Source organism: Lytechinus variegatus, chromosome 7, assembly GCF_018143015.1.
Source record: "Lytechinus variegatus isolate NC3 chromosome 7, Lvar_3.0, whole genome shotgun sequence".
NCBI classification, from domain to species: Eukaryota; Metazoa; Echinodermata; class Echinoidea; order Temnopleuroida; family Toxopneustidae; genus Lytechinus; species Lytechinus variegatus.
Genome location: NC_054746.1, coordinates 2,913,896 through 2,931,095, shown reverse-complemented (window position 1 = coordinate 2,931,095; position 17,200 = coordinate 2,913,896). Strand labels below are relative to the sequence as shown.

The 17,200-nt window shown below is 35.7% G+C and overlaps 2 protein-coding genes across 3 annotated transcripts in view; both read left to right on the top strand.

Annotated features, from left to right (window-relative positions):
• The first annotated feature begins 5,418 nt into the window (after positions 1-5,418).
• Positions 5,419-17,200, top strand: part of LOC121418218 (E3 ubiquitin-protein ligase synoviolin A-like) — a 50,032-nt gene continuing 38,250 nt past the window's right edge. For both annotated transcript variants that reach the window (XM_041611956.1, XM_041611955.1), the window contains exon 1: positions 5,419-5,646. In XM_041611956.1, the coding sequence (XP_041467890.1) occupies positions 5,518-5,646 (129 nt within the window). In that variant the 5' untranslated portion in view covers positions 5,419-5,517. The remainder of the gene's footprint in view (positions 5,647-17,200) is intronic.
• LOC121418219 lies at positions 6,077-10,442 on the top strand. The gene is made up of 2 exons (XM_041611957.1): positions 6,077-7,995; positions 9,759-10,442. Exons 1-2 carry the CDS (start codon positions 7,239-7,241, stop codon positions 10,331-10,333), a joined length of 1,332 nt encoding a protein of 443 aa, XP_041467891.1. The 5' UTR covers positions 6,077-7,238; the 3' UTR covers positions 10,334-10,442.

The following is a 17,200-nucleotide window of genomic DNA, read 5'->3' as shown; positions in this document are numbered from 1 at the left end:
TTCTTTTTTCTACTTTACATGTATATGTTTCCTAATGTTATTTTTATTGTATGATTGTGTCTCATTTATATGTCCATTTTGAAATATGTATCTGTTCTTTTTATCATTGCATGGCCTCTTTGTAAATTAAACTGAAATGAATAAATAAATATATGAATAGATGAATAAATAAATAAATAAATAAATAAATAAATACATGAATAAATAAATAAATAAATAAATAAATAAATGAATAAATAAATAAATAAATGAATAAATAAATAAATATTAAGAGTGATGTTTCATAATCAATGGTAACAAGGATCAGAAGTCCAGTAACACTTTACACAAAGGAAATACACAGGAATTAGGAATGCAATGGCCATGAAAAAACAGATTAGAAAATAAATTATGAAAGCTCAACATTGAAGAAGAGGCAAAAATTGTACATCAGCTTATTAAAAAAAAGTACATGGTATTAAAGTATTAATCTATACACAACAAAAAAAGTAAGTCCCCCCTTGAACAAACATAAATAATTTCCGAACCAATGCGACTTTTTGATACATTTTTACATGAGCGTGTAGCAAATTTTATAAGCTACCCTCTGAGTAAATGTTGTGGACGTATTTTACGTCATGCTTCAGTGAGCACCGTCGGAAGGCAAAAATGTCACTTTTCAAAAGTCACAAGCCAAATGTCATGACTTTAATTCCATTTTATAGGAACTGATTCCACATTCTCATGAAAAATAGAAGGCTTGTAAAAGGTACTTTCTAAAAAACGATACAACTTTTTTGGCTAGATTTCACGGTTGAATAAACACAAGTCCAAATTTGCTATAATTGGAATTTTTACACATTTTCATCAATGAAAATGATCAAATATGATGACAATTATTTTTGGGAAGAGCATCTTCAACAATATTCATCGTTTCACGGTTCAATGAACATTTATTGAAAACAAAAAATACGATTTTCAAATACCATAGGCAAGTATTGTGTCATTTTGGTAACTGAAACTGATCTTTTATCAATTTTTTCATTATATTCATGAGCAATTAACATGCTTCAATGATTCAAAGGCGTTTAATTAAACAGTCACGCTTGAATGAACATAAGGAATGTAATTAGCTCGTTTTTACGTTATTGGAAAAAAATGTAATTTGTAACTATGGATATCTGTCACAAACCTTGCATGGTTCATTTGATTTGATTTTTATGAAAATCCCGATGTTTAATGCATCAGTGAGCACACAATATTAGAAAATTATGCAAATGGGAAGAAAGTTCAAGGCCTTGGCCCCACTCTGTGCCGTATCAAATTGTTATTTTGGTGTGCGCGCCTTTTGGATAGTGTTACTCTGAAGCAATGTGCAAAGTTTCATGAAAAAACTGTTGGTAGAAGTAACAAAAACTGTCCATGAAACAAACCCTTATTACATATTTGTTAAAATTTTGACTACCTCTCTCATAGACTTGTGTACATTATGGGTGCAAATGTTTAAGAATAAGTTACCCCTTATTAAATATGGTGGAACTTTTTTTCAAGGCTGTCTTTAGCAATGTCATTTGGCAGTAATGTTAACCAACCTATGGGCAGAATTCTGTGCAAAAATGAAATCAATTTGTTTATTCATGGATGAGTGAGCACGCTTCAAAATAGGAAAATGGGTATTTTCAATGTCACAGTCTCATATTAAAGGTTAATAAGTTGAATAATCGGGGTAAATTCAGTTTCAAATGTGACTTTAATTGCTGTTGTTTTTAGCATCCATCATTTCTATCACCACACACTTTCCGAACTTTTAACATTTTCATGGTTGAGTGAGCACATTCGAAAACTTAGGAATGAAAACTCTTTATACTGCATAAATGTATTCTTTTCCTAACAATTTCTCATGATCAGTTTAATTTATGGACAAATCAGGGGTGGATCCAGAATTTAAAAATGGGGGAGGGGCCTATAATCGGGGTAGCCACCAACATTTTCAAATTTTGATAAGACCTAACAAGTTGTAAAGGATACTACCCAAAACCCCTTTGATGATATGTCACAATACAGGGGCCGCGGAACGGTTTTCAAAGTGTGGGGGAGGGGCTGAGCCAAGAGTGGGGGGAGGGGCGACCATGCAAAAAATCACAATCGTATGGTCAATTTTACTATTTTGTACATGCTTTTGGAAAAAAAGTGAGGGCCCCCAGCCCCTCCCCCCCACCCTGCTTCTGCGGCCCCTGCAATATTTGGCTCACTCAACCATGAACATACGATATCAAAATTGTGGAGTGGCTAAATGATGGATAGTAAAACAGCATTAACACCATAAAATTCACCTAAAAACAACTTTTGCCCAACTTTGTATTTGCACAAGCTTAAAAACGACTCTTGTGACTTTCAAAAATGGTAATTTTTAATTCAATCTTTAATTATTCATGCATGACTCACCCGATCAATCTAATTTTTTCCCAGGAGTTGCTTAATGAGTGTAGAAAACTACCTACGAAATATCATATCTCAAAATAATTCCATTCAAAGGTTACCTCAATTTGATTTAGGGGGACTTACTTTTTTTTTTGTGTATAGATATAGAATTTCGAATGCATAGCTTGATTTCAAGCGGAAACACATCCTTAATTTTAATAAAAAAGAAGGACTCAAAGTACTTTTCATCCTTTTGACAACATATGTTTTTAACTTCAGCTGGCGCCATACTATATTTAGATAAAGCTAGAATGACCCTGTTTAGAAAGATATATATTTCAATAAAAAAATATAAGTAAGTGATAGAAACAAATGTACATACATATATATATATATATATATATATATATATATATATATATATATATATATATATATATGAATATAAATGTGTAAAGTTATACATGTACAACAGCTTTTGGCAACTCTTTTTTATTCAAATATTGTAAAGAAATGGATGAAGAGAACAATGCCATAGGCGAAGCTTAAATCAAGGTTCCCCAGAGCTATCTACCCCTTTGGAAAAACTGGTGATCCCGAAAAAATGTCTCTGCCGGGAATCGAACCCGGGACCCCAACCTTTGAACGCCGGTGCCTTAACTGGATGTATGTGTGTAGTATGTCAGTATGTATGTATGTACTGTTTATTTCATTTTCAGCAGAATAAAATACAACAGTCAGATATGATTACAATGACATTTTCAAATTAATTTTGATTATACGAACAATATAAAATAATGTAGGTACGATATAAGTTATCTATTTATTTATCGATCCATTCATCCATCCATCTATATATGTCTATCTATCTATCTATATCAATCTATCTATCTAGATTTATCTATCTATCTTTATACCTATATATCTATCTATCTATCTATATATCTATCTATCTTTCTACTTATCTATCTATCTTTCTCTATCTATCTATCTATCTTTCTACTTATTTATCTATCTATCTATCTTTCTACTTATCTATCTAACTACTATTTATCTTTCTCTATCTATCTATCTTTCTACTTATCTATCTATCTATTTATCTATCCGTTTCTCTCTCTCTCTCTATCTATCTATCTATCTTCTTATCTATCTTTCTACTTGTCTATCTAACTATCTTTCTCTATCTATCTATCTATCTATCTACTTATCTATCTATCTATCTATCTTTCTACTTATCTATCTAACTATTATTCATCTTTCTCTATCTATCTATCTTTCTACTTATCTATCTATCTATTTATCTATCCGTTTCTCTCTCTCTCTCTATCTATCTATCTATCTTCTTATCTATCTTTCTACTTGTCTATCTAACTATCTTTCTCTATCTATCTATCTTTCTACTTATCTATCTACCTATCTATCTATTTATCTATCCGTATCTCTTTCTCTATCTATCTATCTATCTATCTATAAAATAATGTAGGTATGATATAAAACAGTTATCTATCTATTTATCGATCCATTCATCCATCTATCTGTCTATCTATCTATCTTTCTATCTCTATCTATCTATCGTTCTATCTATCTATCTTTCTTTCTACCTATCTATCTATCTTTCTCTATCTATCTATCTATCCGAGTTTCTACTTATCTATCTATCTATTTATCTATCCGTTTCTCTTTCTCTATCTATCTATTTATCTATCTATCTATCTATCTATCTACTTATCTATCTATCTATCTATCTTTCTACTTATCTATCTAACTACTATTTATCTTTATCTATCTATCTTTCTACTTATCTATCTATCTATTTATCTATCCGTTTCTCTCTCTCTCTCTATCTATCTATCTATCTTCTTATCTATCTTTCTACTTGTCTATCTAACTATCTTTCTCTATCTATCTATCTTTCTACTTATCTATCTACCTATCTATCTATTTATCTATCCGTTTCTCTTTCTCTATCTATCTATCTATCTATAAAAGTATGATATAAAACAGTTATCTATCTATTTATCGATCCATTCATCCATCTATCTGTCTATCTCATCTATCTTTCTATCTCTATCTATCTATCGTTCTATCTCTATCTATCTATCTATCGTTATATCTATCTATCTATCCTTCTGAAGTTTGCACCGGCAGGGCAGTAGACTGCAAATCGCCAGCGTGCTGCTCACGTTTGGGTGAGAGTGTTGCTCTAAAACTTTCTACTGATGTTTTGTTTTTTATAGGGTCAAGTCATTCCAAGCTCTGATAGTTCTTGGAAAGAATGAGTTTTTGTAAGTTTCTGTCCGGGCAAATGGCACTGCTATGCGAGTACCACTATTATTTCTCGTCTCCCTTGTCGAAATCAAGTTAATGTATTCCTCTTTGTTTATATCAACATTATTATTCTGGATTTTGTACAACATTGTCAGTCTGCTCTTTTCCCTTCTTCTTTCCAGCGTATCGAGTTGGAGATCTTTTATCGAGTTGAAAATCTTTTATTTATTTGTTGAATTCATTTTTACATTTATTTTATTTATTCACCTTTTCATTTACTTTATTTGTTTACCAATAAATCAGTCAATCTCTGGACTGTTGATTTGATTCCTTAGAGAACTAGTACCTACTAATACATCTATGTCCTAGAAATTAGGTAGGCGCGCCTCGGCTTTTTTCTCTGCTCCAGCTCCAGATCAGTTGCTACATTTTGTACACGTAGCTTTAACAGAGTGATTTCATACAACTCAATAGTGATAAATCTCGGTATCTTTTTAATTCGACCACAAAGACCACCCACTCTGACAAGCCCAAATTGGCGCTTTTGACTGAAAATAAAAACCCTGCAAAACTTTTTTATGTATGTAAAATTTAAATTATTATCATGGTCATTATATTTGAATTTGGGTCATGTCATTATCCATTTTCCCAAAACAAAAGTTTCGCTAGCGGCATCCATCCTAGGTAAATTTTGTACCGAGCTGTTTTGGTGGGATTCCGAGTTTAGGCTCGTGAGTTCACGAGTTGTATACTTACGAGTTGAAGAAACGACACACAGATATTGTTACGCGATATGCGGAGAGACGAAATAAAAACATTTCGCAGCCGGGATCATTAATAAAATTCAAGATGAGGGGAATTATGCTAACAGTTACCAGCTTCGCGCTTACAGCTGCTGTCCTTGGAAATGCATATGTTCAGAAGAAGCAATTTTATCCATCCGTAGTGTATATTACCAAGTCAAATCCAAGTTTAGCGGTGAGTAATTTACGATTTTGCTTGTGTTCAGTCCAGTGTATTCATATTTGTGTATGGATCGAATTTGTTTCTTGTAATGGTAGGCTAGTGTGACCTTAGACAGCTGGCAGCCGTCTGTTTCGAGGAGTTTTTTAACATTTTTTTTATTTCTCCTCGTACACAGACGGCTCGCTATCGTGCAGCCACCATTAGGGGACTTGCAATGCAAAATCCCCCCGTCGGGGCTTTTCAGTTTTTGTCTTTAATGAATAAAAATTTCGAAAATTATAGTGACCAGAGTGCAAATTTATATTCCCTCTTGGCATCAATTGCCAAAAAACTGAGAAAAATGAAGTTAAAAGGAACAAAAACAGTGACTTACCTCGGCTGTCGCGCAAATTCACTTCCCCGTTTTATCCAATCTTAAGTACATAAACATATGGCCATTGAGTAGGGTGTCTGGACGATCAAACGATAGCCTCAGCGATAGCTGCGGGAGCTCTTTGCCCATACCTAATACACGCACGGCAATGCGCGTCGCGTACTGAAGCGAAAGTGGCACACACTTTTTGAATACAAGGTCCCCTTTGAAAGCTCAGAAAATTGTGATCTGATCATTTTTTAAAAACAAAAATGATATGGTTCGAAAGGGAATTAAATTTCCTATAATATGCTTCTAAGGACAAGTTTTCTCTTATATCATGAAGTGAAGATAATACGAAATTGCTGCTTACCCTTTCGACAGCACAGCGATCGAGGTTGCTACAAACTTGTCCAGCTGGACTTAAGCATTTCCGGGATCGCTGATTTCGATGGTGCACTCAGTTTTGAGCTGATTACACGAGATCACAATGCAAAATCAATTTGAAAATACCCTTGTGCAGACAAGCGAAATCTAGAGGCGGGGCGTACGCGTCTATTTTCTTGACAACGAAGCCATACGTAGAGCGCGTAAATCCCAAATTAATTTGCATCATATGCAAATTCGCGGCAAGCCGTCCACGTGAGCACAAGCGCGCGAGTTTGAAAACACATGAGTGAATGTGGAGTCCGCATGACTACGACTTGGTGTGTGAATGTTTGTGTGTAGAGGTGGAACATGTACGTTGGCTATGATGAGAAATACCACGCGGTTGTGTTGTTGTTGTGTGTGCATTCATTGACGATGTGTAAACGTTGATTTTATGTTCATATAATTTGTGCATGTTTTGTGTAGAGGATTTCCCTACCCGACTGCTCTATATTTTTGTCAATTTCACTCTTTTTATCGAGTGTGTTGTTCTTCAAGCATCCACTGATTTGTACATCGAGTGTGATGTAATTGCGATTCGCGAGGTCTTTGCTACTCGGATCATCAATATTTCGTGATATATCATCCCTTTCTTTGATATTCTGTGGCTGTGCTTCTCCGGTTTTCTCCTCCCGCGTTCTTCGTCTACGCACCCGAGTACCAGCCCGTTACTCAGCCTCAAAGCCCTCATACTTCCGCAAGTCCACATATCCGGCCGTTCGTGCAACTGCAAGTCAATAATAGGTTTGGTCTCAAATTTTGTATAGATTAAGTTTAATCTTGCAAAAAAAATTGACTTGCCAGTATATTGCTCCATCATACCATGTCGGATTCACGTTCATTCGCAACCTCATGTTACAACTGTAGGCCCAATAAAGATGATCTCTGTCTCCGATATCGAGACATCAAGCATTTTTTCGATTATGATGCCGAGCAGCAAAGACCTCGCGATGAGTCACGGCAGCACTGTCTGCTGTCGTATGTAAATATGTTTCCAAACAATAAATACCATCACGTCCATCTGGGTAATTTGAAAAGAAAGGCCGAAAAAAAATGTAATCAGGGGAGGGGTAATGAAAAAACTACGGAGTTCAAAACATTGTCAGAAATAGGGTCATTTTGTAATCGTTTGGGAATTTACGAGGAAGATGTACAGGCCGTGTTGTGTGGGGAATATAATAGGGAAAAGATTGGATGGGAGGGTCTCACAAACGGTGCTGTCAGAGAATTATTTTCATGGGGAAGAAAGAGAGATATGACGACTGGACAATTTAAGGTTCTATTAGAAGGTTTTTTTGATGTAGATACGACGCTAATCTCAAATCAGAATTTGTACAAAAAGATAAGAAGTTTGTGTGATAGTGTAAGAAACAAGAAAAGAGTAAACAAGAATGAAGGTATAATGGATGATGTGTTTGTGTTCGCTAGAAAAGAAATGAAAAAGAAACAGAAAAAAAATATCAGAATAGAATTCAGAAAGAGTACCAATTCAAGGGTGTGCCGTCAGTGTAGACGGAACTGTGTTAGACCTCGTCAGAGAAGTGGATTTAAAGTAGATGCATCATATATGAAGAAAGTTGTTTTAAGTAAGCCTGAGTCATATCGATTATTTTGAAAACCGGTGTTCGACAGCTCTAATTCGATCGAACATCGATGCATCGAATATTGAAGGCGGGGAAAATTTAGTCTTGTTTTTGCGTCGATGCGATGCGCTTTGCATATGCACTACGCACTGATGGTATGCGCTGGCGTTGGCCGGGTGAGCGTTGCACAAGCAGATGACAGAGCAAAGTTCGTTTGTATTTTCCATGATCACAAAACACACAAAAAAGGCGGGGACCAAAGCAGAATTCTTCCCAAAATATCTTCAACAATGATATTTGCAGATGACAACATATAAGTTTAAAATGAAACAATAATAAAGACATGAATCACGCAGAGTCGATCCGAATGATTTTCGGTCAACTAGCATTCGCAGTCCATTCACCAGCCCCGTCCGCAGCTCCGTACACTCACTCTCCCGAAACGACAGGCGTGCTTGACGTCAGCGCCAGCAAACAATTGCAATCAACGGAGAGCGCTGTAACTTGCCTGAGATTGTGTAGTTGGATCCAAAATGAGCTCCAAATAAATTTATGGGAATAAATACGTAATTTTCTCTGGATGGTCATTTGAATTGCTATTCAATGCTGATATAACGATTGTGAGGAAAGATTGTGGAATATGAGTTATGACGATGTTCGAGAATTAATCCTGATAATGACAATCCAGTTTTTTAGATGCAATTGAGCATGCGATCAAAATAAATAGGAATGTTTCGAATCGAGCCCTAAATTCATCTAAATTATTACGATTTAACAAGATTTTATGGTCATACTAAGAATATTGACGATGTCAGCAAAGTATGTTATGTTCATATGGAAGAAATAATACTGGGATTATTTCTATTGTTCCATCTCTGGACGTCTCCTCCAAGCTCTTCTCCGAGAGAATAAGCACAATGCGCATGCGTGTTTGATGACGTATGACATATTTTCCCATTCATGAAATCAGAGCCCAAAGTAGGGCACAAACTAGCTTCAAATTGATGGGAAAAAATATCAAACGCAATTTTCTCTGTTTTGTCATGTAAAATGATATTATATGGTGATATTACGAACTTGAACAGAGTTTTTGCATGTAGACAATGTTCGAGAATCAATCCTGACGTGATGATTATTTTTTTTAGACAAGTGCACTAGCTCGACTCAAGAAGTCAAGTCGATCGTCATGAGATGTCCGCCATTAAAAATTGAAACGAAATACAAACGTTTCACATCAAGATCTAAATTCATATTAATGATTATCATATGCAAATTATTGTTAAATATTACGATTAAATAATGTTCTATGGTCATGATTTTAATATTGTTCATGAAAGCAAGATTTATTTTACGTTGATCGCGTCAATTTCCGGCCATTTTCTGGTTTGATTAAAGAACAGTACTGCGCATGCACGATCGATGGCATGACTTCCATTCATGAATTCATCGTGCATAAATTATCTCGGCACGAGCAGACGAGTAAGACTCGAACTATGATCGAAATAAACTTCAAATTAATGGTGAATAGCATCATAATTACTCATTCGGTTTCATTTTGGGGGCAATATTAGAAATCAAGTAAGTAGTAGTAAAGTTGGACATTACTGATATTTTGATGATTGATTGTGTAAACCAAACGAATCGGCCGGCCGACGTATTTTTTTTTTTTTTTTTCGATGCACCGATTTTGCAAAATCTGCACCGGTGTTCGATGACATCGATCGAACACCGATTTTAAAATCGATTCGACTCAGGCTTAGTTTTAAGGTTGAAGAAAAAAATTGAAAAACTTGAAGAAAAAATAGATGCATGCAGCGTAAGGTTTGTAAAGGCATGTGCTAAAAATAGGAATATAAAGAAGCGGAATGATAGGATGTTGAATGCGATGAAAGTTAGAAAAGAAACCATCATAAGATTGAACATAGAATTGTGCAAAAAAAGGAAAGTAATCACTAGCCTTGAGAATAGAATATTCATGCTTAAAAAGATTGTGAGAAGAGACAGTGACTTAGTAAGACGAAGGCAACAGAGCCGAAGTTATTTGAAAGCGAAGAACAAGATTAATTACATGCTTAGAAAAGAAAACAATCGAATGAAAAAGAAAATGGAAAAAATGACTGATAAGATCAACAAATTAGAAGAAAGATTGAAGGCAGATTCGCACGTTGTTGAGTTAAAGGAAGGAGGGAGATACAGTGATGAAGTTCGTTCAGTAGTACAAGAATTAGTTTGTTCAATGGGTGTTAGTACAAGGAAAGGTGGTGAGGTTGTGAAAACTGTACTAGAAGGGCTCTGTAATGTAAATATTAAGTCTGTACCAAAGAAGGATTTTTGATCTGCTATGTATATGGAAGCCAGAGCGCTCAGTTTAATACAAGCGGCAAATAAAATCTTAGATGAGAAGGAGGTTGATATGACAGTTGGAGGAGATGGTACGACCAAGTATGGTCATCACTATGGGGCGTATGATATTCATTTAAGTAGTGGGGAGTGTTTGGTATTAGGCGTCAGAGCAGGGGTTGGAGGTACAGCGGAGGAAATGTTAGAAACAATGAAGACGGTAATAGAAGATGTATGTTTGGTTACTAATGATGGAAGTAAGATAAATAATGTAATTAAAAGAATAAAAAACACAATCAGTGATAGGCACATAGTACAGAAGAAATTCAATGAACTACTACAAAATTATAGGAGAGAGATATTGCCAGCAGTTGTTAGAGAGTGGGCACAATTATCAGACCTGGAAAGGGAATCACTTTCAAAAATGAATAATTACTTTTGCGGATTACATTTTATAGTCGGATTGGCAGATCAGGCGGGGCAAACGTTGAAAGTGTGGGAAGATATGATATTTAATGGGGAACAGGTAGGGGCACAGAAGGTTGGAGTGGCGCCAAAAGGTGGAGAAGGTGGTGTAGTACGGTTAGTAAGAACGGTGTGTAAATCGATTCAAGACAGAGGATGTGAAAAATCAGGGAAGCCCGTACATTTCCGAGCATTTCTGAAGGAAAGGGGCAAAACGTTAATTCCGTTAGCTCCCTTTAAGGGTAATAGATTTAATATTTTATTTCACAATGGAGGAGGTGTTTATTATTTAAGACACGATTTACAGGATTTCTTTGCAGATCATAGGGAAGACAACTTATTAATTAAAGCAGTAGACTCAGATATAAATGTTCCCCAGTTTTTAACTGGTTGTAGGGCTTTAGGCCTCGTAAATAAGTTTGTAACAGCCCCATTGTGGCGAGTGTTGGAGGGTAATGAGAAAATAACGACAATGGACGAAAGATACAAGATCATGTTGTCAAAATTTGAAGAATGGGCAGTCGACTCATCGCCATTACTGGACGGCACAGCCGTGTTATTCCACGATATACCAGTTCAAAGAGATGAAGTATATGAATCACTTCTCACAGGAGACGATGCAGTTACAAAACAAGTTCTCGAACTTATATTCAGTAGTTATGTCATGATTACGAGTAGGCTTCTTGGGGAGCACATTTCTTCTCATTATAGTGATGTTAATGAAAACGAAGTTAGTGGGGTACCTAAGACAAATGTGTCCGTTGAAAGAGATTTCGGAATGATGGATAGAAAAATGAGAGAGAAGCCAAGGGCGAGTATTTATGCAGTGGAAAGCATTATAATGTACACTAAGAACAATACAAACCAATGGGTCAGAGAATTGGAAGAAGAGAAAAGGGCGGAGTACATGAGTATAGCTAGAAAGCATGTTGTCAAGCAAAGAAAGGAATATTGTCAGAGGGCGAAGCAAATTTGGGAAGAAAGGGAGAAAAAGGTAAGAGAAAGGAGAGATAGCAAGGTCCAAAAAGAAGAAAAGGAAACAGTAAGAAAGGAAAATATATATGAGGAAGTCAGAAATGTATGTGGTGGTATATGGATGTCAGAAGATGAAATAGATCAAGGACTCGCTAGGAAGAACAATGACATTAAATTGGAAATGCTGAAAGTACAATTGAAAGCTAGACGATATGTGTTCGGAGAGAAAAACACAGAAGGTATCTTCAATTTCACAGAAAGGGGTAGAGTGAAGACTTGGGAGGAGTTAAAGGAACAGCTGATTTCAGTCGTGAGAAGGAGCAGAGAAAGAACTCAAGAAATTGACAAGGATGACAACGAAGTAGAGGAAATCCTGCTCGCACCAGAGGAGAGGGTATACCAGTTCAAAGAAGAAATGAAAAGGAAGAGATCTGAGATAGAAAACAAGTCAAGAAAAAGAGTAAAAAGAGGCCGACACGTGGAGTACAATGATTTAGTTGGTAAAATTGTTCAACATTTAACAGAAGATGATGAAGGAGAAAATTGGTACTCCGCATTCGTCCTCAGTAAAAACAATGAGTCGATGAATTTTGTCTATTTGTCCAATACACAAACTGTATACTCGTATCCCAAAAATGATGTAGTTGAAGACTTGAACAGTGGGGATATGTATGTTAAAGATATATCAGCAAGAGAATTAGTAGGGTATAAGATAAGACACAAATGGGAAGTAGACAACGCAAAGGTATGGTTTACCGGTTATGTAGTTGAGGCAGAAGATGGCTATGGTGTAGATAAATCTTGCAAGGTGGAATACGAGAGTTTAAATGATGAAAGCGATGACGAAGAAAATACATGGGAGGGAGCATTGCTGGAAGATTATTGGAAAGGAGATGTGCGAATTTTTGAGAAAGTTTAGTTGGGCCTATATAAATCGAATTATATAAGGTATAATTGCCAGAATGAGCTTATTTTAATAAATGCAAGAAAACAGCAAGTGATATATATATATATATATATATATATATATACACACACACACATATATGAATATAGCTTTATGGCTGCATAAATCGAGTTACAATGTATACTTGATTGCAATACATGGAATTATAAAAAGGAACATAACTATGTAGTTATTATAACATATTCCTATATACTAGTATTGAATATCGAGTTGCAATGAGTGCTCAATTACATTTATTTTTCCGGAAGGAGAAAATAGTGACTGATCTTTTTGTTCTGCTATAAACATGCATTCATGAACATGGTCGTTCACGGGTCTGTGGTCTCGCCTGATATTGCATATTTACAACATGATATGTTGACCAATAGATGACCTTTGACGTAATGATCATCATGAACCCACGTGTGAACGCTTTATTTGTAAATATGAATTTAGTGTAAACACAATTCATGCAGCCATATGAGAGCTATAATTATAGTTGAACAGACGCTCAAAAATAAAGAGCATGAAGAGTGGACTTACCTTTTGAGTTCAGCAAGTTGTTATCTTGTGGTGGAAGGTCAACGCGGTATAAGTATAAACCGAAGACTGTCAACACTGGAGCTCTTTTTGTTATTTATTATACAATACAGCAGTAATGAAGCAAGCTCTTGGCAAATATAATTATACATTTTGAACATTCTCAATTGGGAGTATAGGCCCTTACGCAGTAATTACGAAGTAATCAATTGCGTGAATTATGCACATATTGAACTGAACTTTTACTCTTATAGAACGACGAGTTTATTCTATAAATGTATTGACTTTTGTAAATGAATCAATACCTGTGTAAATATATATGTATATATGTTAACAAAATAAGGTAGAGCAGTCGGGTAGGGATACTGTTTTTCATATAACCTATTATTGCCTCGGCTCATTATAACACGATAATTATATACTCCGTGATAAGGAGTCTATATGAATGTATATAGAGTCATAACGGTATGAAAGGTATATAAACTATACACTCTGTAAGCCCCTTGCGGTGATCGATCTGTGATGCCGCCAATTTCATGGGGAGCTCAATGTTATGAAAATTAATAATTGGGGATACAGAAAACACAATACAATGAGAGATATTAAGCAAGTGGCTTGAAAGGCCTATTTATAATAACCACGTCATGTCCCAAATTATGCTTAATATTTAGCTGAACTTCCAAATAATACAGCAATTTTCATGCAAAGAATAATGCGTATGGTAGTTCATGTGTTCAATGTTTCCCTAATTGAAAGTTGACAAAATATTGAGGCAGTTACTCTCAGTCGTATATTATCTACAGATTCTTCATAAAAACCTTGTGGACATAATTTTTACAATTGTGAACGGTTTATAATATCTCACTTGGTATTATATTTCGTCATTTTGTGAGTTAACATCATGAAATGAAACAGCATATATATGTCAACTCGATTTTAGAATAAAGATGACTTGAACAGTTGACAAGAAAACAGAAATACAAGCTCTATATACGTGTGTTATTTTGAGTTCTCGCTGATTCTCATTTCTTAGGTCCGACGATCGAAACCCCTGATCATTTCCTAATAAATCTGAAATAAAGAAAAGTAGAATAAAGTTATATTTTCATCTTGAATTTTGCATCTAAAATGATGGGAAACATAATGCATCATGATGAAGTGTGTTTTGATGGAGATGATTTGCCGCATGGAATGAAGTGTGGATGTGGATGTTTATGGTTTTATGACATTCCGTGTGATGAATATACTAACAGAGAAAAAAAGTCAAGAAAATCAATGCTACATTTCTTTCCACAATGCACGGTTTTAATGACTTTTTCTTTTTTCCCCCTAAGTGATGAAATGGATTAACGATGATGATTGGCCTTTGTGATAAATGAACTCAAGGCGATGATGTACGATTGGGTGTGTATGGTTATGATTGCATGATGGTTTTAATAATGGGCAATTCCATAAAATGATCAAGCTCTTTGTACATTCGACCCCCATTTTTCTAAAGTCTTACATCACTTAATATAATGGCCAAGTCATGGTCAGTTGACAGCGTTACAGACTGTCAAAAGAACCCAAAATCATAGAGATAGAAAATTTCATGAATATCCCAAATGTAGAGGGTTGAACGTACATTTTATGAAATTGCCCTTTAAAAAAAATGACATAGTGCGTGACGCGTGTTCGATGGTGGTTGACAATGATGATAAATAACGTAAGACTTATATGCATGTGGGTTGAGGGGGGGGAATAAATGAAATCCGCAATCATGATCGTTATGAAGTCGGAAGGAAACTCTATATGTGAAAAATAATTCTAATTGAAGAGATGAAAAATATGAATCAGAAGTCGAAATTATTAGAATTCGACAATGAATATCAAGGTTACAGCATGCATAAGATTTCAGTGAAACAATTCTTTACTGTCTTCATCAATATTCAATCATGAGCAAAGTGTTCGTGTCACATGAAATATCCCAATTTATTTCGTATATTATGATATTATGTTCAATTTGTCCACCAAGAATGAAAACAAAAACAGACAACAGATTTAATACATTTGATACTCTTTGCTGCAAGGCCGCAGGAGACAAACCATACTCCTGCACATTTTATATGTAATATCATAAGAAAAAGGCGAGTGGGGATCTGACATAATCGGCCTAATGAATATTGATGACGACGTGCAAATTATTTTCACAAAATATCAATAATCTTAAAAATTCAATAACTTATCAGATTTTCATGAGATTTCCAGCCCTTGCTTGGTGAATCTTACCCTATTTATTTAAAAATTATTTTTAGCCCTGTGTTCCCCTTTCGAACATTTTATTACGTCAAGTAAAGACTGAGATGAGGAAATTGATCTGGCGTGTGGTAACCATTTGCGGTGGAAGTAACAAAATTTAGTGGTCCACCTGAAATTTTGTGATGAAAACAGGTAAAACAAATTGACAAGCAAAAAAAAAGGTTATCAACAAAAATTTTAGGGGGGACCAGAAACATTTTAAGGGGGGTCACCCTGACTTTAGGGGGGAACGCAAGAAATAGAATTGACAAGCAGAAAAAAAAAATGATCAACTAAAACAGATTATCAACTAAAATTTAGGGGAAACCATCCACCTCAAATTAAGGGGAGAACCTGTCCCCCGCCGCCACCCCCCCCCCCCCCCCCCGCTTCGCCGCCTATGGTGGATAAGACATTACTATGACGTATTGCAATGTCATTCTGGTACGTCATATTAATGACTCATCACTCCATAGAGATGTATAGATGCATCACTCCATGCTGCACGTGGGTTGCCGCCGCACACACAATCACTGAATCAGGGAATCCCTGGTGGTACACAAAAACAATGGCAATTGCATAATATATCGCGGTACGGCACGGTGCACGTAAATCACATGTACATTCACACACCATTATTGTGTGCACATACATGTACTAAATGCAAGTCCGATGATTTATGCATTGCCATTATACGAGTACTAGTAATCTCTATTGTGACGTATCTGTGACCTTTCAACTAGAGCAGTGACCTAGACGTGTCCGTCTACGAACGCATTATTCATGAGCAGTTGTAAAGTTGCGTATTTGAAAGGCAAACTTGACAACCAAAGCGGTAATGAATGTATTGCGCGCCCTTTCAACTCCGCCCCTTCAATGCGGCGTACAGCAGCTCTGTGTGTGTTTTCGGTCAAGCAAAATGTGCCACTATCGGTGTGATATCGCTTGCGTTTTGATCTGAAAATATGCCAAACTTTAGAAGTAAATATCTCTGGATTTAAATGCTTGTGAGTTATGAAACTTGATTTACATGTTATTTAAGATATTCTCTTCACTTTCTGCTACGTGACAGTGATTAAATTCACAAAATAGGTGATTTCTGAAAAACGTCCAGACACCCTACATTGAGTCCCCTGTACAGATCGCGCTAGAACTTCGGTCTCTGTATTTGGTGAGTGAAGCCAACGAAGTTCAGCTGAACAACCAACAAAACAGAGACCGAAGCTTTTGGCCTAGTGTGACCTTAAATTATTTGCGCGTTACCTAACTTTGCGCACGGTCGAATATCTGAAAATCTAATTAATATTTTGAAAAACTGATATCACCAACAGAAAGAGCAACTGAAAATTAACCAGTAAACGTTTGGACTAGTAAATAATTGGCAAAACATCGGCAAATTTTGTTACCTTTTTTTTTTGGCTTTTGCGTCCGCTCCGAGAAAATCCGACCATCTCGACAATCATCAAGAAATCACCAGTTTGCATGCAGAGATCTCCAAATAAGTAATAAAATATGATACCAACTGAATTTATGGTATTTTATGATCCTCCATGTGATATAATTATCTTACCTTTGTATGCTTGATTTCTTTTCTAAAGCCTTGCAAAACAATCTTGTGCAAATTAAGGTCACACCTTTTTATGACATTTTTTCAGCCGA

What these genes read in the sequence shown, in the direction of transcription:
- LOC121418219 (XM_041611957.1), top strand. Translation starts at nt 7,239, where the DNA reads ATGTCGGATTCACGTTCATTCGCAACCTCATGTTACAACTGTAGGCCC. An exon ending in ATCATATATGAAGAAAGTTG is followed by an intron (nt 7,996 to 9,758) that starts TTTTAAGTAAGC and finishes ACTCAGGCTTAG; the next exon opens with TTTTAAGGTTGAAGAAAAAA.